Genomic DNA, 25016 nt, shown 5'->3' with positions numbered 1-25016 from the left:
CAGCTGAGCGCCGCGGTGTAGGAGTTCACCCCGGTGGACGAGAGGATCGCCTCCTTACGCCTGCGGATGGTAGGGGGGGGAAACTCTGACTGTTGTTTGTGCATATGCATCTAACAGCAGTTCAGAGTATTCTGCCTTCTTGGAGACCCTGAATGGAGTCCTGCATGGGGCTCCAGTAGGGGACTCCATAGTTCTGCTGGGAGACTTCAATGCCCACGTGGGCAATGATGGAGACACCTGGAGAGGCGTGATTGGGAGGAACGGCCTCCCTGATTTAAATCCCAGCGGTCGTCGGTTATTAGACTTCTGTGCTAGTCAAGGATTGTCTATAACTAACACCACGTTCGAACATAAGGATACTCATAAGTGCACGTGGTACCAGAGCCACCTAGGCCAAAGGTCGAAGATTAATTTTGTGATCGTATCATCTGATCTGAGGCCGTATGTTTTGGACACTCGAGTGAAGAGAGGGGCAGAGCTGTCAACTGACCATCTGGTGATGAGTTGGGTCAGAGGCAAAGCAGCGGGTGTGGGAGGAGTTTGGAGAAGTCATGGAGTAGGACTTTCGGGCGGCACAAAGGTGCTTCTGGAAAACCATTCGACATCTCAGGAGGGAATCAGGGAACCGTCCAAGCTGTTTACTGTAAGGACGGGACGCTGGTAACCTCAGCTGATGAGGTAATCGGGCGGTGGAAGGAGCACTTTGAGGAACTCCTTAATCTGACCAACACAAGCTGGAGGCTGATGGGGAATCTAAGTCACTATCTCTGGCGGAAGTCACTGAGGTAGTCAAAAAACTCCACAGTGGCAAAGCCTCAGGGATTGATGAGATTCAATCCCTGAGGCTTTACTGTCAGTACTGTCCTTGTCGTCCGGGTTAGAGCACTGCTGGCGTCTGGTTTGTTGACTGCCGCTTCTGTCCCTGTCTCCGTCCAACGTTTTTCGTGTCTGTCTCTTCTTTCTTTGTTTTGTTTTATCCCCTCGTCTCAGTGTCAATAGCTGTCCAACTGTCCGCGTCTCTCACCTTATCTCGCTTCCCCGCAGTTCCGCTTGCTTCCCCCCACTCCCGGACTTTCAGCTGTGTTAGCCAGCTAGCTAACTGTCAGCCGGCTGAACGTCCTCCACCACTGGACTTATCCGCTTCTCCTCCACTGGATGTTCCCGTGTCTCCGAGTGTGCGGCTCGCTCGCCCACCCTGGACCTGGGCTCCGCTCGTTTCCTTCACCCGCTCCTACGCTCCCGGACTATCAGCTGTGTTAGCCAGCTAGCTAACTGTCAGCCGGCTAAACCTCCTCCACCACTGGATCTATCTGTGTCACCTTCACTTGATCTACCTGTGTCTCTCCGTTTGTGTGGACCGCCTGCTCTGGATCTGGGTGAGTAAGTTGTGTGTTTGTGGTGGGGATTGTGGCAACATGTGACCGTCCCGCTACGTGTGCTGCTAATAACATTAGCCACACTCCCTGCCAGTTCGTCAGACGCAGCCTAGCTGAGTGCCCTGCTAAAAACATTAGCTAAGCTGTGTAGCTATCTAGCCGGCGTTCAGGGGGGGGAGCCCCCACTCCCTTCCTGCTCGTCAGCGGTAGTCTAGCTGTGTGCCTCGCTAATAACAACAGCCCAGCTGTCCCGCCACCAAGCAGGCGTACCTGGGGGGAATCCCCATTCCCTATCAACTCGCCTGGCTGACTGCTGACACGGCAATGTGGGCTCTGCCTACCGCGCGGGAACGGTCCGGGGCAACCAACACCACCCATTCTACCGACTTCAACCCCTGGTTCACTGCTGCGCCCACACAACTCACTGCCTACCAGCTTCTAGCTACCCAGATGCTAGCCACTGCCAACATCCCACCTCGCCTCCTTTCACCAATACTGACCCATCTACACCTTGGATCTTCACTTCTGCTACTTCACACTCTCTCGACCCTCTCCTCCACTCCACCAACTCCTCCCCCTCTCACCTACACTGCTGCCGACCTCCACCGCCTCAACAACAACCATCGCCTTCCTGCTGCTGCTGCCACCGCAGCCAGCAAAGCTGGGATCCATCGCAATCGCCGCTTCATCCACCGAGGCCCCCCCCCCCGAACCAGCACCTCCCCTTCTCCCTTCCCAACTCTATCACTGCTGTTCTAATCTACCGTCCCCCGAAATCACACCCATCTTTTCTCTCTGATCTGTCCGACCTCCTCACTATTGCGTCCTCCCTCTCTCCCCGCATCCTACTTACCGGTGTGCTGAACATCCACATCGATCAGCCCAACGCCCCACTGACATCTGACTTCCTCTCTCTTCTTGACTGTTTCCACCTAACCCAACATATTGACTTCCCCACCCATACCAAAGGCCATATCCTCGACATCGTCTGCTCTGCCTCCCTACCCGTCTCTAACCCACATCCCCTCCCCTTTCCCCTCTCTGATCACCTATGCGTCATCTTCTCCGCCCCTCTACCCTCCCCCCACAATCCCAAAAAGCGTGCCATCTCCTACCGTAACATCAAATCAGTCAATCCACTCTCCCTCTCCCAGCTCATATCCTCTGCCTTCCCCCCCGACTCTGCCCCCTCTTCCCCTGATGACTACGCCACCATGCTCAACTCCATCCTTTCTGACTCACTTGACTCCCTTGCCCCCTGGAAAACGTCCTCTGTCTCATTCACCAACTCTGCCCCCTGGTATACCCCCGAACGCCTCACCATGAAACAGACCGGCCGACAAATCGAACGACTCCTCAAACGAACCCACCTCACCGTTCACGCTGAAGCCTACAAACACCACATCTCCTCCTACCGTGATGCTCTCCAAGCTGCCAAATTCGCCCACTTCTCCACCCTAATCAACAGTACCAACAGGAACCCCCGCATCCTGTTCTCCACCGTCAACAAACTGCTCCGGCCGCCAGACCGTAACCCTCCCTCCTCACCCGACATCTGCAACTCTTTCCTCCTCGCCTTTAACAATAAAAACTCCCAAATCAACAGCTCCCTGACTGCCACTGTTGGCAACTCCTCCACCAACACCATCCCAGTCCCCTCCCCCCTCCCTGACCATCCGCCCCCCCTCCCCTTCTCTCACTGCCTTCTCCCCCATTGACCCCTCCTACATTTGGGACATCATCACTGCGTCCAAAACAACCACCTGCTCCCTCGACCCCCTACCAACAGCTCTAACCAAGGCCTGCCTCCCCGTCCTCATCCCCCACCTCACCACCCTCTGTCCCTTGGTCTTGTTCCCTCCACCTACAAACTTGCCTCCAACACCCCCATCCTCAAAAAGCCCACCCTTGATCCAGCTAACCTCTCCAACTACCGTCCTATCTCCAACCTGCCGTTCCTCTCCAAAACTCTGGAACGCATTGTCGCCGCCCAACTTCACACCCACCTCCAGTCAAACAACCTCTATGAACCCCTCCAATCCGGTTTCCGCCCACTTCACAGCACCAAAACTGCCCTTGTCAAAGTTGTCAATGACCTCCTCACCTCTGCAGACTCCGGTGCCCTCAACATCCTGCTACTACTCGACCTCAGCGCAGCCTTTGATACTATAAATCATTCCATTCTCTTTGAAAGGCTGCGCCAGCAGGGTGTTGAGGGCACTGCCCTCGACTGGCTCACCTCCTACCTCACCTACAGGCAACAGTTCGTCTCCCTCTCCGGCCACACATCCACCCTCTCTCCTGTTTCGCAGGGGGTCCCTCAGGGCTCAGTCCTTGGCCCCCTTCTCTTTATCTGCTACCTATTCCCCCTTGGACACCTCATCCACTCACTCAACCTCGAATTCCACTGCTATGCTGACGACACCCAGATCTACATCCGCACCAAACCCACCCAAAATCTTCCACTCAACCACATTAAAACCTGCAATTCTGCAATAAAAACATGGCTGTTCCAGAACTTCCTCAAACTCAACAGTGACAAAACAGAACTCCTCCTCATTGGCACCAAATCCACTTTAAACAAAACCGGACCCATCTCACTTACCATTGACAGCTCAATCATTTCTCCCTCCCCCCTTGCACGCAACCTCGGTGTTATCCTGGAACCCACGCTCTCCTTTGATCCCCACGTCCGCTCCATTGTCAAGACCTCCTACTTCCACCTCCGCCGCATCGCCAAAATCAGACACTGCCTCTCCCCTCCTGCCGCTGAATCCCTCATCCACGCCTTCATCTCCTCACGTCTTGACTACTGCAACTCCCTCCTCACTGGCATCACCTCCCATTCCCTCCATAGACTCCAAATGGTCCAGAACTCTGCTGCTCGCCTCCTCACTCACACCCGCTCCCGTGAACACATCACCCCCATTCTCTACACCCTCCACTGGCTCCAGATCAAACAACGCATCGACTTCAAAATACTCCTCCTAACCTTCAAAGCTCTCCACCATCTGGCACCACCCTACCTGTCTGACCTCCTTATCCCCCACCGCCCCTCCCCAGCCCTCCGATCCTCCTCCTCCCTAACTCTGACCATGCCACCTTCCAAACTCATAACCTTCGGACACAGAGCCTTCTCGAGAACTGCACCCCGACTCTGGAACTCTCTCCCCCAGCCCTTCCGCGACTCTCCATCACTCACAACATTTAAATCCCGTCTAAAAACCTTCCTTTTCTCACAAGCCTACAACCTCCCCTACCCATAACTACATTCACTCCTGTCCTCTCCCCCGACCCCCCCTCCTTCCGCTCTCCTCACCCATTCAGCCCCCCCCCCACTGCTCTCCAATCCATCCCCCCACCTCTATTGTTGTACCTGTTTCTGTCTGTTTGTCTGTATCAGCATTACCCCATGCCCCCTTTGCTTTGTTTCCCTGTCATCCTTGTCTTCTGTTGTTTGCTACCTGTTACATGTGTGTCTATGTACTACCTGTCCTGCTCTGTAAGCGACTTTGGGTCTTTGAAAAGCGCTATACAAATTAAATGAATTATCATTATTAGATTCGTCCAGAAATGCTGAAAGCTTTGGGTTTGGAGGGGCTATCTTGGTTGACACGTCTCTTCAACATTGCGTGGAAGTCTGGGACAGTGCCAAGGGAGTGGCAGACCTGGGTGGTAGTTCCTCTGTTTAAAAAGGGGGACCAGAGGGTGTGTGCCAATTACAGGGGTATCACACTACTCAGCCTCCGTGGTAGAGTCTACTCCAAGATGCTGGAAAGGAGGGTTCGTCCTATAGTCAAACCTCAGATTGAAGAGGAACAATGCGGATTCCGTCCTGGAAGTGGAACAACGGACCAGCTCTTCACTCTCGCAAGGATCCTGGAGGGGGCCTGGGAGTATGCCCATTCAGTCTACATGTGCTTTGTGGATCTGGAGAAGGCATATGACCGGGTCCCTCGGGAAATACTGTAGGAGGTGCTACAGGAGTATGGGGTGAGGGGGTCACTTCTGTGGGCCATCCAATCTCTGTACACCCAAAGCGAGAGCTGTGTCCGGATTCACGGCAGTAAGTCGGATTCGTTCCCGTTGGGGGTTGGCCTCCACCAGGGGTGCGCTTTGTCACCAATCCTGTTTGTGATTTTCATGGACATGATATCGAGGCGTAGTCGTGGTGGGGAGGGGTTGCAGTTCGGTGGGCTGAGGATCTCGTCTATGCTTTTTGCAGATGATGTGGTCCTGATGGCATCATCGGTCAGTGACCTTCAGCACTCACTTGATAGGTTCGCAGCAGAGTGTGAAACGGCGAGAAGTTCAGCCATCCGTGAGGAACTCGGAGTAGAGCTGCTGCTCCTTTGCGTTGAAAGGAGCCAGTTAAGGTGGTTCGGGCATCTAGTAAGGATGCTCCCTGGGTGCCTTCCTAGGGAGGTGTTCCAGGCACGTCCAGGTGGAAGGAGGCCTCCGGGAAGACCCAGGACTAGGTGGAGAGATTTTAGCTCCACACTGGCCTGGGAACGCCTCGGGATCCCCCAGTTAGAGCTGGTTAATGTGGCCCGGGAATGGGAAGTTTGGAGTCCCCTGCTAAAGCTGCTGCCCCCGCAACCCGACCCCGGAAAAGCGGTTGAAGATGAGATGAGATGAGATAATATATGTTTAGTCTGTATAATATTTGTTGTTTGTATATCTGGAGTTTAACAAAAATAATTTCCCCCTGGGATTATTAAAGTATTTCTGATTCTAATGCATGTTGTTGTGTGTTGTGGTGGCAATTGAATTTCCCCCTGGGGATTACATAATGAAGTCAATCAATCAATCAAAACAAATGGGGAACAGATGCACAGTGTCTGTAGGCAGGGCTACACAGATTCCGTCAGTAACGTGTGGTTACTGCCAGCTCACTGTATGCATGTTAGAGATGCTCTGATCCGATACCCGGGTCGGATATCGGTTCAGATATTGACTAACTAGCTGGATCGGAAAGCTGATGAATGAGGCAGATCCAGTCATTTCTATTTTATTAATATACACAGCTTAAGCACAAGTTAATGAAGCCATTTTTTGTTGGGTTTCGGGCATCTGCTATATTTTTTAATACATTTTAAAATATCTGTTTGCAGTGCACTTTACATGGAAGTGTTATTTCTTTCTTTTTGCTGCTAATCACCAACATAGGTGTTCTATGTGGTGATAGACAGATGATTTATCTAATCAGCAACCAGTATTTCCGCCTCTTCCCAAAAGATCTCCTGAGCAAATGCAAATCAATCCATTTGGGTTAACATATAAGGGCTGCAACTACAGATTATTTTCATTCTTATTTGTTATCTATAAGTTGTCCGGTCTATAAAATGTCAGAAAATGTGATTCAGTGTTTCCAAAAGCCCAAGATGACAACCTCAAATGTCTTGTTTTGTCTACAACTCAAAGATATTCAGTTTACTATCTAGAGGAGGAAAGAAACCAGAATATATTCACATTTAAGAAGCTGAAGTCACAGAATTTTGGCTTAAAAAAAAAAAGACAGCAAATTACTCAAACCGATTCATCGATTATCAAAATAGTTAATTTAATCGCTGACATCTAATGGATTAATAAAATAATATTTGCAGCTCTACCACATTTACACAGAAAAATAAGATTGTTTAAGTGAAAACCTATACCATTGGTTTTAAACATGTGACAGGTGTCAGGAGCCCCTAGGTATTGATTCAAATCAAGTACTACATCAGGTCATATAATAATTATTGTCCAGTTGTTTGCGACTGATTGAGAGTGTTACACATAGTGTATGGTTGGGAACTGTAGACACATGGATAACCCCCACTGATGTGTAAACCAACCCACAGCCTGCTGACAAACAACCAATCAATAACCAGCCCACCTGTGCGCCCTGGTTGACCAGGCTCGGGGTATTCTGTGTAGGCTGGGTCGGACTCCAGGTTGATGGAGGCCACAGGTTCTGGCTCGGCCAGCATTACTGGCTCCGGTGGAGGCTCATCTGGCTCCTTGAAAGCCTTGTCTTCACTGGCTTCATTGCCTGTGACAATCAAAAAGGGAAGGTATAATACTTATTAAAAGGTTAGGATAGGAAATCTTAATAGCCATTTAAGTAGTCTCTTTAAAAAGGTAATTATCTGAGCCCATCTCCAATATAGCAAAGATGTACCTGTCCAATAGAGACCAGCCCCTTTATACCTGAAGCTATGTTTGGCAGTTGGCCTGGCAAGTATGTTCGTCTCTTTTTTCTGTTTAAGTAAGCGCACACAAAGATGTAGGGGGCCATTGACTTTGCTGTCTTTTTTAGATCACTATGAATAAACTGACCAAAGGTTCACAGTAATCATCACCACAGCATCATGTAACATGATACATTGCTGCACTGTATATATATCTAACAGAGGGGAAACACCAGTGTCAGCTTTTAGCAGCTTTATTTAACTTCCTGTCCCTCACAGGCGTGTCACCATGACGCTTTCAGACACTCCGTTTGCCACTTTGCACAGTTGCACTGATGAAAGAAAAGGCTCCGACTATGGAGAATTGAGTCGTAGCTCTGCTTCAACTGTGTGAGAGCCTGACAAGGGCCTTCACAAATTCATCTAAACGTCCGATGGGTGTTCGGGAGCAGTTTGTATGGGCTGTGAGGTACACAATGACCGGTGAAGTCGAAATTTGACCCAGCTCTAAAATGAGTTGTGCGGCTCAAATATTGGGTCAGAAACAGGGTCAAATTGTACTGTATGCCCAGCTTTAAAAAGGGAAGAACAGAGCAACAGCAACAGAGTGGTGAATCTGAAATGATCTGGTTGTTGTACTGAATGAATTAAGGCTGCAGAATATACAGTACATTTTATTTTATCAAAGCAAGACAGGTGGACATGGAAGTGTTTAGTTGGAAGGAAACGGCATCAACAGCAACCTAAAAGAGGAAACAGATCAGAAATTTAGGGAGATGACTTGAAGAAACATGACACTTATAAAATAGGGGAAATTAGAAATAAAGACAAGTCTCTGATATAAGGCGGTTTCAAATTAGGCGTGGTCCCTTCTACTACTGATGTGAATAAAAGGAATATATATTAGTTCCACTTTTGAAAAAAATCAATTTGATGATTTCAGTAACTTGTGACAATGCCATATCAATAATTTTGTATTATGCTACTCTCTAATACACATAGTATGTAGCTGGTTTTATGATTTTGTATTTCCTACTCAAAGCTTGACAATACTTTACCTGACACTCTGGAAGGACTTAATTCGATCTTATGTATTTATTTGGAATAAATAAGAATACTTCAGTATCATGAGGTGCAGCAGTCACCATTGCAGGACAACAGAAAGTATCACTGCATGATAATGGGAACATATGTGACTTACAGTAAAGTTGTTGAATGCTGTGATATTACTTGCTACAAAAAAAGATATTAAAGTATAATTTACACTTTATACTTTTCTGCTGCTTTCAATGTACAGTACAGTGCCTTGAAAAAGTATTTGCCTCCTTACAGATTTTTGACATGTTTCAGCTCATCAAACACATTTTAATATCAGACAAAGATAAAAGTAAATACAACATGCAGTTTTTGAATGATGATTTCATCTATTAAGGGGAAAAAAGCTATCAAACCAACCTGGCCATATGTGAAAAATAATTTGTCCCCTAAACCTAATATTTGGTTGTGCCACCCTTGGCAGCAGCAACTGCAAGCAAGCGTTTATGATAACTGGCAATGAGTTTTTCACATCACTGTGGAGGAATTTTGGTCAACACTTTTGTCAGAATTGTTTTCATTCAGCCACATTGGAGGGTTTTGGAGCATGAACGGCCGGTTTAAGGTCATGTCTCAGAGTCTCAATCAGATTTAAGTCTGGACTTTGACTAAGCCACTTCAGAACCTTCATTTTGTTTTTTGAGCCATTCAGAGGTGGACTTGCTGGTGTGCTTCAGATCCAAAGTGTGTTCTTGAGCTTAAAGTCACAAACGGATGGGTAGACATTCTCCTTCAGGATTTTCTGCTAGAGAGTGGAATTCATGGTTCCATCAATTACAGCAAGTGGTCCAGGTCCTAAAGCAGCAAAACAGACCCAGACCATCTCACTACCACCACCAAGTTTGACTGTTTCTATGGTGTTCTTTTCCTGAAATGCTGTGTTAGTTTTACTGATGTAACAGGACACACAGTCCAAAAAGTTCCACTTTTGACCCGTTGGTCCACAGAACATTTTCCCCAAAGACTTGAGGATCATCAAGATGTTTTTTGGCAAATGTGAGAGAGGCCGCTGTGTTCTTTTTCGACAGCAGTGATGGACGCCAAATTTACCCTGTCTCTTTCTTGTTGTTGTATCATGAACACTGACCTAACTGGGGCAAGTGAGGCCTGCAGTGCTTTAGCTGTTGTTCTGGGTTCTTTTGTCATTTGAATTCCTTTTACCACAGGGCTAGGTTGATTTTGATAGCTCTTTTTTCCCATAAGAAATTAAATCATCATTGAACGGCATGTTGTATTTACTAGGGATGCAAATTATCGAGTAATTAATTAATCAATAGTTGTTTCATCTTATCAATCGATCGATTAATTGATAAGCAGCAATTCTTCTGAGAAGCTGAATTTCCCTCTGAATAGGTTAACTGTATAGACCTACAATGGAATTCCATTAATAAGCAACAGCCTTGGTCCTTGCTAACTTCCTGTCAGCTGATGTTCACATTCACTGCAACAGGAATCAAACTTGGACACATTTAGAATGTTTGTTTACAACTTTGAAAAGTTCTATACGTAACATAAAATGCTATCAATATCCTCCCCCCTAAAAGCATCAATCTGATGCATTTTGAGAGAAAAACTGATAAGTATGAATATATATTAGAGCAGGGCTATTCAATTAATCTGGATTTGAGGCCAGTTGACAAAAATAATCCAAAATAAAAGGGTGGGAAAATATAAACGTCACAATAATAGTCTATTGTAAAACACAATAGCGACATACTGTATATTGTCTTTATTTTATCAATTTAGATAGTAGCAATAGGCCTCAAAGAGCAACAATATAACAGCTGATCAAAACAAATAGTGATAGGCCAACTCAAAGCAACAACCTTGTCAAAAGAAATCCTTATTAAATGAACAAACCTGTTAACCACAGGTTTTCACTCAATTATTGGACTAAAGTACAAGTTTGAGGCTATTGTTTTTTTACTTGAGTATTTTCATGCTACTTTGTACTTCTACTCCTCTACAAATCAGTGGAAATATTCTACTTTTTACTGCACTACATTTATCTGATTACTTCAGTTACTAGTTACTTTACCAGGCTTTCAAGCACATATCAAATATTAGTTTATTCATCAAAAACTGGACTGACATAAATTTACATAACATGAAGGCAGAGTATTTTTTACAGGTCAGTGGGAAAGGGGTGTTGACGTTGGCATGGTTTTTCTTAAAATGCCTTCTCAACTTATACTCTTTACACACAGATATGGCTGCAGAGTAAACATAGGCTTCAGAGTGACAGAAACAAAAAGGAATCATGGTTTCATGTGTTTCTAACACACTGTAGCAGATTGCCTGAATGTTCTTTTCTTAGGTTCCTGGGTTTGAAGAAAAATTGGTGCCAAGCGAGTTGATTTTGTCTGACTTGAAAGACTAATAAGTCATTGATTTCCACACCATACGCCAAAACAAGGTTGAGGGTGTGATTAAAACAATGAGTAGGTTTATGTACACTCTGACTAAAACCAATCGAACTTAATAGAGTGATAAAGGCAGTACTAAGGCAATACTAATACTAATTATTATCAACGTCCACGTGAATATTAAAATCTCCTTCAATGATTACTTTCTCAGATTTAATGACTAAATTTGACAGAAACTCTAGTACGGACCAGGATCACAGTACACTATAACAAGTATAATCGCCTGCACGGTTTTCCAGGTTGAATGTGTAAGACAAAGAACAAGACTTTCAAATGAATTATAGTTTAGGTTTAGGGTTGATTAATAGGTCTGAGTCATAAATAGCTGCAACGCCTCCTCCTCGACCACTGCTTCGAGGAATATGAGTATTAATATGACTGGAAGGAGTGGATTCATTTAGGCTAACATAATCTTCATGACAGCCAGGTTTCAATCAGTTTTTCTGTATAATCTGTGGTATACCTCCGTGTCCCGTCCGCATGTGCGTCAAAGTACGTCTGGCGCCAAGCGCGCCCTCACGCTAAGTGGCGGGGAATTACAGGTTAAAAACGCAATTAATTTTTTTTAATTGGGTAATTTCTTATCAATAATTAATCGATAATCGATTAATTTTTTGGTTATCTTTGTCTGAAATTAAAATGTGTTTGACGGGGCGGCCCATGGCTAAGTAGTTAGAGAAGGGTTCGACTCAAACCTGTGGCCCTTTGCTGCATTTTAATTTAAGTCTCCAATCTTATGCAACAATTTTTACATAAATGTCCTCACAGATGTAGGAAATGAAATAGGCTGGTCAATCAGAGTCACACACAGGCTAATCAACAATTTCTGTTTCACCACCATATCCTTGTTGCTTCTACATTGGCTATACTTGGCTGGGCACATTAAAGTGAGTTATTACAGTCATTTATGTGGAGGGAACCTTGCCTGTGGTTGGAGTATTATACTAAATTGAGTATGAATGATTTAAGAGGTGTCTCGGTATGATGAGAAAAGTGACAAGAATAGATAGAGGTAGACTGCATTTTGCTGCAAATTTTAGCAAATTAAATTAAACTGAAAAATCACATGTGCAAAAGTTTATGAAGCCTTTACTCAGTACGCTGTTGAAGCACATTTGGAAGTAATTCCAGCCTTGATTCCTCTTTTGTATGAAGCTACAGGCTTTACACACTGGTCAACATCACCACACTATCTATCTAATTTCCATGGACCCTTACAAGAGATACTAAAACCTCTCTGCATTTGAATGGATCTCTATGAGAACTGAGGGCGGGACTAGATTCAGATGTACATGAAACTGGTACAGTATGTCGCAGGAGGTTGGATAAACGGCAGTAAGACATCAAGGGTCCGATGGATCAAGTGAGCCTCAAAGTATCACTCTGCTGCAGTTAATTAGTCAGGAGAAGAAACCTGTACGGGGGGCAGATACTTTTTCACAGCACTGCATGTTGGCAAATGAGCGAAAATAGACTGCATTCTAAAACGTCAACTTCTTTCAGGGCTTCAACTCAATCTGACCCTTCAACTCCACCTTCAAGTCCAACTTAAAATTCAAATCACACTAACATCGCAAGTGTTTCAAATCTAAAACACCACCGAGAAATCAACTTAACAATAAAGACCTCAACACTGTTTCAAGTGTTTAATTGCAATGTATTACCATACTGTATTTAATGGTATATGTGTTTTAACACTTCAACTCCTTCTCTTTTCAGTGATTCAGTTAAACTGCCTTCACTGCTTGAAGTTTAACTGACATGTCAACTTTATCCCATAATTCAACTTCAACTTCTTAAAGTTCTTACTTTTCCAAATATGTAACCATTACGTTTCAAAATCTGCATGAACCGCTCCTCACATCGGCATGAATAAGATCCACCGTACAGCACTATTTAATTTTAAAGATAATATGTAACTTTTAACAGTTACTCCTGTTATAACTTTCTTTCAAAACAGTGGCGAAGAACACTAGAAGCTGGTGTTGGGTTTTTATAAAAAAAAAAAAAAATTATAACTGGCGTGTTAACTGCATGCAATATTAATTAAAGCACACAATGCCAAATATCATCCTCGAACACATATCAAGTTGCTGAAAATTGGATCAAAGCAGCTTCACCAATCTGTTTTCGTGTAATATTATCTGGTCTACCTAAGCTAAACGCAAAAACATTAAATCTGGTAAGCTACCGACAACGCTATCACTTCACATCAATTTAGCTGTTTGGATAACAAACTTGACAAAACAGACACTATACTTTTGATTACTGTAGGCTATACCGCAGCTAACACAAGTACTATGCAAAGACATCTGCAGCACTACCACAGTTCTCTGCTTAAATTAACCCCCCAGTAAATAAAATACTGACATTTCAAAATAGTGTTAAAATCTCGTCTCGACGTCCTGAGCTGAAGGTCTCATCACACCCCTTATTCTGAATGTATGGTATATTTTTAATACTGTACTGTCATGACAGTGATGGTGCTGTTAACCTATGTTGCATCTTAAAAAGAGAACAATAAAAACTTAACACTAAAGTGACACTAAATTTGAAACAGCACATTGTAATTTCTGGATCTATTATTGATTTACCGTGTGTTGCCCCTAAAATGTCCGGTTGGGGGCCACAGAGCCCCTATTGAAAAAAGTTAGTCTGGAGCCCTGTAATTATATGAATAATTCTTGAAAAATGGCTGCTGCTGCTGTGCCGCACGGCTGTGGTGCTGTGTGTCTTTCAGCACCATGCATAATTACTATTTAGAGTTTGGATGTGACACCATGTAAATTGGGATGGATTTCGATTGGCTGTCAATGTTTCTCTCCTTCATTCTCTCTTTCATCGCTCTGAAAGTAATCCCAATGATGTCGCTGTTATAGTTAGGTGTGGACTTGAATCAGAAAGATTTTTAAAACTACATATTAATAGATAACTTTATAGTTCTTGGTTTTTAAGTGGGTACTGTACTACAAAAAGTCACAGGGTTCTTTGGTGCATAACATGTCAACACAATGTAATGGATGTCATTTTTGATACTTTGACAGTCTTAATACAGTTATTATAAGTATCTTACAGCACAACCAACCCATTTACTGCCCTTAAATTGTTGTGTGCATTTACATGTGTTTTAAATTACTTTTGTTGACATACGATGCTCATGTATTGTAGATGCCATGCATTTATACTTAGTTTAATTTGCTAAAATCACCAAAAACCAGATGCTTAGTCTTGACATGGTCAACACATTTTGAATCCCAAATCATTGGCTGACCTTCTGGGCCGGGGTCGGCCGAACTATCGCAGCCTTCCTTCCATGGCTGCAGGGCTGCAGTTGGGGTGTCCTCACTCCCGCTGGGATCCAAGCTAAACATGTGGTTGGCCCATGCTTTCGCATTGGGGTTGAGTTCTGAAACCTTGGCGGATTCCTGTGAATAGAACACAGAGTATGTTCAGAGTCAATGTAAGAGGCTGCAAATCTGCACAGTTCATAGTACAGACTCATACTTGATTTTTAATAAAATTCTGACTCATGATAGGAAACATGGTGGGTATTATAGGATGGCTAAAATAACTAGATTACGAAGGACATTTTAATATTCTATTGAAGTTTTTGAATGAAGCTTTGAATATCTGGTGTCATTTTATTCTTCATCACCACTCTAATACAGGTGCGTTTCTCCCTCTGTGTGCGGTAAGCAGAAAACTGTTTTTAGTGTTTAGTGTAACTTTTGTTTGTGAAAGGCTAAAAAGCAACAAAAATGGACTGAAGCAGAATATTTTGTTAGATAAAAACATGCAGTGAAGGGGCGTGTCGGGTCATGGCGGAGTGAAGACGTCCTTCACAAGCTCTCCTCGCATATTACATCATTTATCGGCTTAAAGCCCTATCTCTCTCACGTCGTTTTCCCTCTCACGAGCCTTTGTCACTTTACCGATACTTTCTATCCGGTTATCATGTCGAACAAACCCGGCAGAGGTAAAAACGCAAAGTCCGAACAGTCCCTGCTAACAAAGGCCTTTGCTAGCAAACAATCAACGCCGAGCAATGAGGCTAGCGATCCTACAACGGTGAGCGATGCCAATGTGGAGCTGTCGCACGGGGCTCTGAAAGAACTGCGAGAGGCCATCAAAGCTGATGTGGGCGCTATGAAAGACGAGATTTTATCAGAGCTACGTTCTTCTATTTCATCCCTTCAGGCTGCTGTTTCTGTGCACACCGATAAAATATCCGACATTGAAACCTCTCTGACGGACGTGGATGGGCGAGTGGGTGAGCTTGAAACTTGTTACGCTGCTTTGCAAGATGAGAACTCCAAACTGCACGCTAAATTAGACACCCTGGAAAACTTCTCCAGGAGGAATAATATAAGAGTTACGGGTTTGGAGGAGAAAGTCGAAGGAAACCACCCCACTGCTTTTATGGAAAAGTTCCTGATCGAGGTTTTTGAAGAGGACAGTTTCGCTCGCCCGCCTGTGATTGATCGTGCCCACCGCACTTTAAGACCGCCGCAGCCGACTGGTCCTCCGCGGGCGATGGTGGTCCGGATGCACTACTACCAGACGAAGGAGCAGATTCTACGGATGTCGTACGAGAGAGGCCAGCTGACCTACCGAGGAGCAAAGATCAGCTTTTACCCCGATCTCAGCGCTGATTTACTACGCCGGAGAGCCGCTTTCTTCCAGTCAAAAAGCAGCTGAGAGAGGCAGGAGTGAAATACTCCCTACTACACCCTGCAAGGCTCCGGTTCGTTTTCAACGGGAAGAAGCAGGAATTCGCTGACCCTTCCAAGGCGGCTGCTTTTGCCAAGTCCAATATTCCTACGGTGGGCACGGCGAGAAACGACGGGGAGTGATGCTGCCCGGGCAGGCCACGGCAGACAGTAAGTTTGAAGGAGAAAAAAGTGGACATGGTTGGAAATAAGTGTGTACTAAATGACAATATTGAGTGGTTTTAAGTTTATTTACCCTCTGTCTAGTGAGGAGAGTTAAGGTGTAAGCTTTGTTGAGCTAAGATACACCTCTTGTGCATGTATGTTTTCTGGGGGTTTAGGGCACTTAGTTTGGGTAAGTGCTGGGGCGGGGGGGTGGGCATACTCTTGAGTCATTATAATGTATATTATACTATTATTATTATTTTTTATTTATTTTTATTTATTTATTTATTTTTTTCTCTTTCGCTCTTTCTTCCTTATATTACTCTATTGGCATACACTTATTATCGCTACTATCATTATTACTGTGATTAAAAAGTATGAGCTCAGTTAAGATGAGTGGCAGAAAAGTTAAGTTCATCTCTTGGAACGTAAAAGCACTGAACCATCCTGTAAAGAGGAATAAAGTGCTAGCACATTTAGATCAACTTGGTGTAGGAATAGCTTTCCTCCAAGAGACTCATTTATGTAGGGCAGATGTTATGAGAATTCAGAGGAGTTGGGTGGGTAAAGTCTTCCATTCTAAGTTCAATTCTAAGGCTAGGGGTACAGCCATACTGGTACACAAAGGAGTTACCTTTGAAAGTGACAAAATAATTGCAGATCCAGATGGCAGGTTCATTATTGTTACCGGTCAGCTTTTAAGTAAGCCTGTCATTCTTGCTAGTGTGTATGCTCCCAACTGGGATGACTGTAACTTTATTAACAATTTTTTCTCTACTATCCCTGATGTCAATAATCGTCAGTTGATTATTGGGGGGGACTTCAATTGTGTGCTCTGCCCCGGTCTGGACCGCTCATCACTCATCCCCTCCCCCCTTTCCAAAACTGCTGCAGCTATTAATAATTTTTTGGATCAGTATGGTATGGTTGACCCTTGGCGCTTTCATTTCCCTAACGGTAGGGCTTTTTCTTTCTTTTCGCCAGTCCACCAAACATTTTCTAGAATCGACTTCTTTATTTTAGATTTTAGGCTTTTACCCCGTTCCACCCCACCTATTTATCACGGTATAGTTATATCCGATCATGCCCCTCTTTCTTTTGAACTGAGTTTTCCTGATCAACCTGCCCTATATAAATCATGGCGCTTGAACCCTCTTTTGCTTTCCGAGGGTGCATTTGTGACATTCATTCAAAAACAAATTAGGACTTTTATTGAAACAAATGCCTCTCCGGAAGTATCTCATAGTACCATATGGGAAACACTAAAAGCTTACCTACGCGGACAAATTATTGGATATGCTTCACACACTAAAAAAGCTAGGATGGCTAAATTAGAAGATCTGTCTGCCCAGATTTTGAAGCTAGACAACCAATATGCCTCAGCACCCACTGCTGAACTCTACCAACAACGGATTTGTCTACAGACAGAGTTTGATTTAGCTTCCACTTCAAAAGCAGAACAGTTGTTATTGAAATCTCGACATACATTTTATGAGTTTGGCGACAAGGCAGGCAAGCTTCTCGCTCACCAAGCCCGCCAGATTGCCGCCTCGGGCCAGATTATCCAAGTTAAGACCACCTCGGGCGTGGTGACGACAGACCACAAGGAGATCAATGATTCTTTTGTGTCATTCTATACAAATCTATACACTTCAGACTGTGACAATAGCGCTTCCGATTCTTTTTTTTACAATTTAACACTGCCATCCCTTGTTGACTCTCAGAAAAGTGACCTGGATTCCCCTCTGACGTTAAAGGAAATTTCAGATTCCATTTTAAGTATGCAATCTGGGAAATCCCCCGGACCGGATGGGTTCCCAGTGGAGTTTTTTAAAAAATTTGCCAAGGATTTATCCCTATTAATGCTGTCTATGTTTAATGATTCATTTTCATCTGGTCACCTCCCTGAAACCTTGAATCAGGCCTTTATTTGTCTCCTACACAAAAAGGGCAAAGATCCTTTGTGTTGTCAGTCTTACAGACCAATTTCCCTTTTAAATTTAGATTATAAAATCCTGGCCAAGACTCTCGCTAGGCGGCTCGAAAACGTTCTCCCAGATTTGGTGCTGTCTGACCAAACCGGATTTATGCGTAACAGACACTCATTTTCCAATATTCGGTGGCTTTTTGATATTATTTACTCTCCCACCGGGTCTGATGTCGCCGAATGTGTAATAAGCTTAGATGCAGAGAAAGCTTTCGATCGGGTGGAGTGGGAATATTTATTCATGGCAATGAGGAAATTTGGCTTTGGCAAGGATTTCATTTCTTGGGTTGAACTGTTATATGCCTCTCCCTTAGCTTCCGTTAATACAAATAATTTACAATCAAAATATTTCTCACTATATAGAGGCACGAGACAGGGTTGCCCACTGAGCCCTCTTCTATTTGCCTTGGCAATAGAACCCCTTGCTGCTTCCCTACGTCAGTGCCAGGGAATTGAGGGGATAACCCGAGGGAATACTACACACAAACTTTCTCTTTACGCTGATGATCTTCTTTTGTATATTGCTGACCCAGTCTCATCATTGCCACATGTTCTGTCAAGATTAGAACAATTTGGAAGGTTTTCAGGTTACAAATTGAATTTACAAAAAAGCGAATTCTATCCCATTAATTCATCAGCTCTAAATATACCTTCTGCTGTTTTTCCATTCAAGAGAGCGCCCTCTCATTTTACATACCTTTGGGTAGTGGTACCACGATCCTTCCGTAAGCTATATAAACTAAATTTTACACCATTACTCGATCGGTGCAAGCAGGATATAAGTCGGTGGCGTGCATTGCCTCTTTCGTTGGCTGGCCGGATTAATCTAATAAAGATGAACATCCTCCCTAGGTTTCTTTACTTATTCCAATGTATTCCAATTTTGATTCCGAAGAAACATTTTTTGACATTGGATCAAGTCTTAAGTGCTTTCATATGGGATGGTAAGATCCCTCGTATTCGTAAATCTTTTTTACAAAGACCGAAAAAATTGGGAGGGATGGCAATGCCTAATTTCCTTTATTATTACTGGGCTAGTAATATACAAAAGATTATGATATGGGCTAAGTGTGGTCCCGGTGTGGAAGCTCCTGCTTGGGTTGAATTGGAATCTTTTAAATTGCAACTCCACTCGCTGATAACGGCTCCTTTACCTCTTAATTCTGGCTCCTTTGAGAACCCCGTAGTTGCCCATACCATAAAGATCTGGGTTCAATTTCGGAAACATTTTGGATTGCAAAGCGCTTCACTGCAGGCTCCTATCCTTTCAAACCATCTTTTCACCCCCTCCATGTCAGACCTGGCGTTCCAGGCCTGGCATGGCAATGGAATTAAGCTTGTTCAAGATTTATATGTGAACAAGATATTTGCCTCCTTTAGGCAACTTTCAGAGAAGTACTTATTGCCCCGTTCCCATATGTTTCGGTATCTGCAGATTAGACACTTTGTTCAAAGTGGTTATCATCCCTTCCCTGCTCAACCGCCAAACACACCTATTGATATCCTTTTAGCAGCGGACACTGATCTCAAGGGCGCCATCTCCTGGATTTATGGGATAATTGACGCTATCAATCCTCAAACTCTGATAAATTTAAAATTGATTTGGGAACATGATTTAGGTTTGTCATTTGAAGATGATCAGTGGGATTTAATCCTTGGGCGAGTGCACTCCTCATCTCCCTGTGCCAGGCACGGTCTAATTCAGTTTAAGGTACTTCAATGTCTTCACCTCACTAAAGAGAAACTAGCAAAGATATATCCAAACACCGATCCCACATGTGAGCGATGTAAATCTTCTACCGCCACCTGGTTACATATGTTTTGGTCATGCCAGCGGCTTCAGACGTTTTGGGAAAAGATCTTTGGCTCTCTTAGCGACATTTACAGTATTAAAATGAGTCCTCAACCCATCATTGCCCTTTTTGGGGTGATGCCCAGAGATACAATATGGCCGGCTGGGTTGCATGAAGTGATCGCATTTACAACTTTGCTAGCTCGCCGCCTTATACTTCTCAACTGGAAGAGACCAGTCCCACCATCTCATACTAGATGGCTAAAAGAGATCATGTTCTATTTAAAGCTTGAAAAGATCAAATTCACATTGAGGGGAGCTGCAAATAAATTTGAAAAAGTGTGGATGCCTTTTCTCTCATATTTTGACAACATTACCCAAATTACAGATTGGGTGGATTCGTAATGTATGGAGTAGTGCCATGAGTGTGTATCCCTTGTCAGAAAGAGTGGTCTCAATTTGGTTTCATTTATTATTATTTATTTTTATTATTATTTTTATTTTTTTACTGTATTTTATTTTATTTTAGTATTTACCAATTGTATTATTACTGTTATACTTATTCATTCCTGTGCTATTATAATTATTACTATTAATTTATTTACTTTACTTACTACTTTTATTTATTTTTATTTTATTTTTGATGTTATTTATATGCATTTAATTGTACATCAAGAGGGGGGGTGGGGTGGGGAGATATTTAGATATTCCAAGGTTGATTTTGTAACTGTTTTTATAATGTAAAAACTCAATAAAAAGAAGTTTAAAAAAAAAAAAAAACATGCAGTGAACGTTTGAAAGGATTACATCAGTCTTGTCAATACATTTTGACTTTTGGACTTGGACTTCTGGAGTTATTGGAAATGTTTGGATCACACCAGTCAGAAAACCCTACACAGTCACCACTGGAATGTAATTCTACAAAGAGTATTAATACTAATAAGGTTAGTGGTGCCTAATCTTTATCTGTGCAGAAATACGTTTTAACTGAATGAATAGACATGTTAAAAAAAAGTTTACGCATTGTCAACGTTGTTAATAAAGCTAACTACTTAGTACAGCACTAAAAATCATCATTACAAGGACTCAGGTTCCCTACACATTTACCATTTCTAAAGCACTGGAAAAAAATTACAGCCATCGGCTACTATCGGAGCCAAGTTTCCCTAATTCCGATTCCTATTGGTGCCGATAATCGGCCAAAACGATTAATCGGTGGACCTGTAGTTTCAACAACTTCGTCTTGTTTGGCGATACGGCTGGCTTTGGCTCCATGCCACGCCCAAACGGTGCAGTGAAAACAGTTTTCAGTATCGTTTGATCAGACGTGTTTAGATGGTTCTGATCTATTTTTGGAGTTGATCATGTTAAATCTCTGGGAGGAGTTTGTATAAAGACATGTAAAACATGCGACTTCCTTTCGTCAGCAGGGGCACTATGGCTCTGAGTCAATTTTAAGCCATGGTTGTGTTAAGTGTGGGAGTCTAATGAATCATGAGAAATTTGAGGGAGATAGGACAATGTATGGTGAAATTACAACAACTTTGTTTTATGGCGAAAGGCGTAACTGGCGCCACGCCACGGCCACAAAAAATGCAGTGAAAACTCAATGTTTTCAGTATCGTTTGATGAGACGTGTCTCGATGGGTTTTGATTTATTTTGAAGTTGATCGTGTTAAATCTCTAGGAGGAGTTCCTTAAAATATGACACGTGCAAAGGTGGAAAAATGGCCATAAAATTCAAACTGCCCGACTTCCTGTTGAGTTTAGAATATTGCTCCAAGAGGCTTTTTTTACGTCTGGAAGAATTCTATAGGTATACCGGTTTTCATAAATTTTCGCGATTTGGGAGCCAGGGCTGATTTCTAGGGGGCGTTAGCGAGTCATTTTGCCACGCCCATTTCTGAAAACAATGAAATTCATAAATTTTCACTACCCCTGAATTATTTGTAAAGTTTGGGGAGTTTTTGAATATGATAAAGCCTCAAAAAAGGCTATGCATTTGAGAGAAAAAGAAAAACTAAGAAAAAACGAAGGAATTTCAGTAGGGCCTTCGCTTGCGTGATGTTCGTCGGTGCTCGGGCCCTGTTTTTTGAATTTCAAAAAATGTAAAATATTTTGAAATTCTTGTGAATTTTCTGAGTTAAGCAACAGAAATGCTTTAACAGCCTCTCATCAATCATCTGCCAACAAGACTCCTCTACCAACAACATCTGACAGGAGCCACTTCAAACAGCAGAGGCACTAGTACGAGGTGACAGGGACCAGCAGGCCTATAAAGCCCCTCTGACATACTCACAGGATCAAAGCAGTAGTTCAGCATACATGTTTCGCAGGTTAACAGACTGTAACCTGGAGCTGTGGCCAGAGCCAGCGTTTCATTCAAGTCCTGAGGCAAAGCAGACCAGGCACTTGACGGGGGTGATATAAGGCTCCACTGCATCCAATCCATGATTAACACACATGAGTCTAAGTAACCAGACAGGCAGGCAGAGGGAGACTCCTGACTGACATTGTATGCCTTGAACCAAAACCTGGGCTCTTTCAAATGAAGCTGCCACCACCACATCTCTGTAAAGTCATCCCCATCAAATCACAGGCACTGCCATGCTCTGCCTGGCCCCTCTGATCCACGCTGCTGGGTTGATTCAACAAATCTGATGACAGCACTGAGGCTCCACTGCCCTGGTGGGCCTGGCTGACGTTGCAGAAGTTGACTGGCTGTCTTGTTCTCGTTGAGCAGCCGTCGCTCGCTCTGCTTTTGTTTTTTCGCTGAGGCACTGAGTCATTCCCAGGCAAAATACAGGCGCTGTAGAGGGAGTGTTGAGTTGCGCACCTGAGCTCAAACGAAGCCTGCTCCAGTGATCGACATGCTAATTCAACCCTGAGGCACTGCTCAAATTAAATCAGCCCTCTTGAGCCTTGGTTTTAATAGATTACACTGCTAACGAGCCAAGTTGCTGAGGCAAAAGAACGGCTGGGGAAACCAGCTTCTTATTCAAGAAGCAGCAAGTCGAGTTAAAAATAAATTGTGTCACAGAAACAAAGGAAGACAGATTAAAGGAAATAGAATTAAGTAGATAAGACTGACTTGATACAACATGAGCAGCAAAAGACCTGGGTTGTTTTTCACAAACGCTGCACTACAAGATTATTTGGGATGTGTCTGGCCAGACAGACACACCCCCGCCCTCTGCTAATAATCCAGCCCTGCACTAATGAAAAACTCCCACTCCTGTCTGAGATGGCTGCCATAGAAACTGTTGCTGACATCACCGGATGTGTATGTTCTGGGTACCACTTGACCTTTCAAAATGTTTAAATGATCCCTTCCTTCGCAGAGGAGGGAAAGGTTATCTGAGGTGTATTTTGGGAGGAAACGAGAAGATGTGATTCATCATGAACCGCGGATAGAGACGAGTTATTACCAGTGTCATCAGAGGGCAGCCGGTGTAGCGCTGGGTTTATTGCTCTGCTTGTCTGATGCAGACAGAAAGAGGGACAGCAGACTTGCAAGAGTTCTTCGGGAGAAATAACACAAACAGCTGAATTTCGACCTGAATGTCTCCACACTTGATGCTCATCTTCCCTCTCTGACAGCTACAAAGCTGAAGGGGGACAGCGGGCCAGAGGAGTGCTGAGCAATCATGACTCAAACGCTTCACAACAGCTGTAAAAAGCTTTGTCCCGTGCACCATTTACAGCATCATTAGACTAATTTAGCATCAACAGAATTGGTTCAAGGTAAGGTCAAGGTAAGGTGAGGTCTCTCAATGTGAGAAAGCATTGTCTCCCAGTGCGCCACTATTTGACGTGCTGAAACTGTTGCTCTGAGAAGCGAGAGAGGACAGCAGTCAACATCGGCCACAAACTACTTTTTTAAATATTACTCGGTGGGCCGGATCCGTATGCATTGTGTGGTTACGTCAGAGCTGCTCTGCCGGTTACACGGTAGAGTCAGAATCCATACCATACCAGGCAGGATAATCCCTTCACAAGAAAAAGACAAGCTGGATCGTTCGAGCTAGTGCTTGGGGAAGAATACAAGCCATAACGACAAAGTCAGTGCGTGTTTTTGCTACACGCTTCTCGCCTGGCTAGGAGCAGGACACACCTGCTAGTTACTTAAAAGAAAAAACTAGGGTGGAGGTCACTTGTGAAAAGATTGTCACTGTACAGAACAGGTTAAGCTCATTCAAAGTAACGGTGAAATGTATGAGCCGCAACCATGGCCAGAAGGGACTTTTGTGAGGTCTGCCAGGATGCTGCAGGTCCAGCAAGTGATCTTTTAAGGAATGTGGCGTCTGAGAAAGGGACGTAAATGCAGATATGTATGTCTACCATGACTGATATTAGAGTTGTGTCATACAGCTTGCGCCTCGGCCATGGGGCAGGGGACAAAGCTTAGATTAGTTCAGGTGAAGGGAGCAGCAGACTTTCTTTCTTTACACTAGATTAGAAGCGGTCATTACTTTAGTCAGGACTTTGTTATAATTATAACAATACTGTAATTGTAATTATACAATACTGTTGCACTTCAACTCTATTTCATTATTTATTAAAACCATAAGAGACTTGATTAGGACTTGCTGCTTTCCTCAGAGACTTGACTCAGTTTCTCCCTCTAACTTCTGGTTGGTGCTAAAATCTGAGCTAGGGATGAACCGATGCATCTTGAGACAGTTAAAATCTATTAAAATGTGCGACGATTCAAATTGGTTAGGATGAAAAATTAATCAGATGCCGTTACCTACTTTACTTTGTTAGTTGACGTTCGAAGTTCGTCGTCTCATTAGACATCTGTGCAAAGAAGGTGGCGGTGGCACCAGGATGCGCTGGTCTGTTTTATCGGAGGTTCAAACTCAGTTTTGTCTTTTGGAAGTGAAAGAAGTTGTGTACTGATTTCCTGTCCCACGTGCTGTTAATAACACAGGCTGGCAGTAGTGCAGAGGAAGTTATGGAAGTTATTACATAGATCATTTCATGCCTCAGCACACTACAGAGGCTAGTCACCGGAGGCAGTAAAGAGAGACGGAGTATGAACTCAGAGGAGACAGCTGTAGCTGCTGATGGTCGGAGCAGAGAAGAGATTAGCAGTTAAATTGTTAAGTTAGTAAATGGTTCATTTTTCCTGCCCCTGGTTTGTTTCTGTAAACCGCATCTGCTAACAGAATGGTATTCATCATGTGTACGGAGAATATGAAGTTCTCTGTGCTCATGTAATCACCATATCCTGAATATGATCATAAGCCTCATAAACTGGATATTCATGTCCATCTAAACGCACTCATTT

The 25016-nt window shown here is 43.7% G+C and overlaps 1 protein-coding gene across 4 annotated transcripts in view; it reads right to left on the bottom strand.

Annotated features, from left to right (window-relative positions):
• Window positions 1-25016, bottom strand: part of LOC310957675 (la-related protein 4B-like) — a 93586-nt gene that overhangs the window by 49418 nt on the left and 19152 nt on the right. For all 4 annotated transcript variants that reach the window (XM_083928354.1, XM_083928356.1, XM_083928355.1 and 1 more), the window contains exons 3-4: window positions 14342-14495; window positions 7255-7410 (exon numbers count right to left, since the gene is read on the bottom strand). In XM_083928354.1, the coding sequence (XP_083784480.1) occupies window positions 7255-7410; window positions 14342-14495 (310 nt within the window). The remainder of the gene's footprint in view (window positions 1-7254; window positions 7411-14341; window positions 14496-25016) is intronic.

This window comes from Echiichthys vipera, assembly GCF_963691815.1.
Source record: "Echiichthys vipera genome assembly, chromosome: 15".
NCBI lineage: Eukaryota > Metazoa > Chordata > Actinopteri > Perciformes > Trachinidae > Echiichthys > Echiichthys vipera.
Note: the sequence above shows the minus strand (reverse complement) of the source record. Positions and strands in the feature narration are given on the sequence as shown.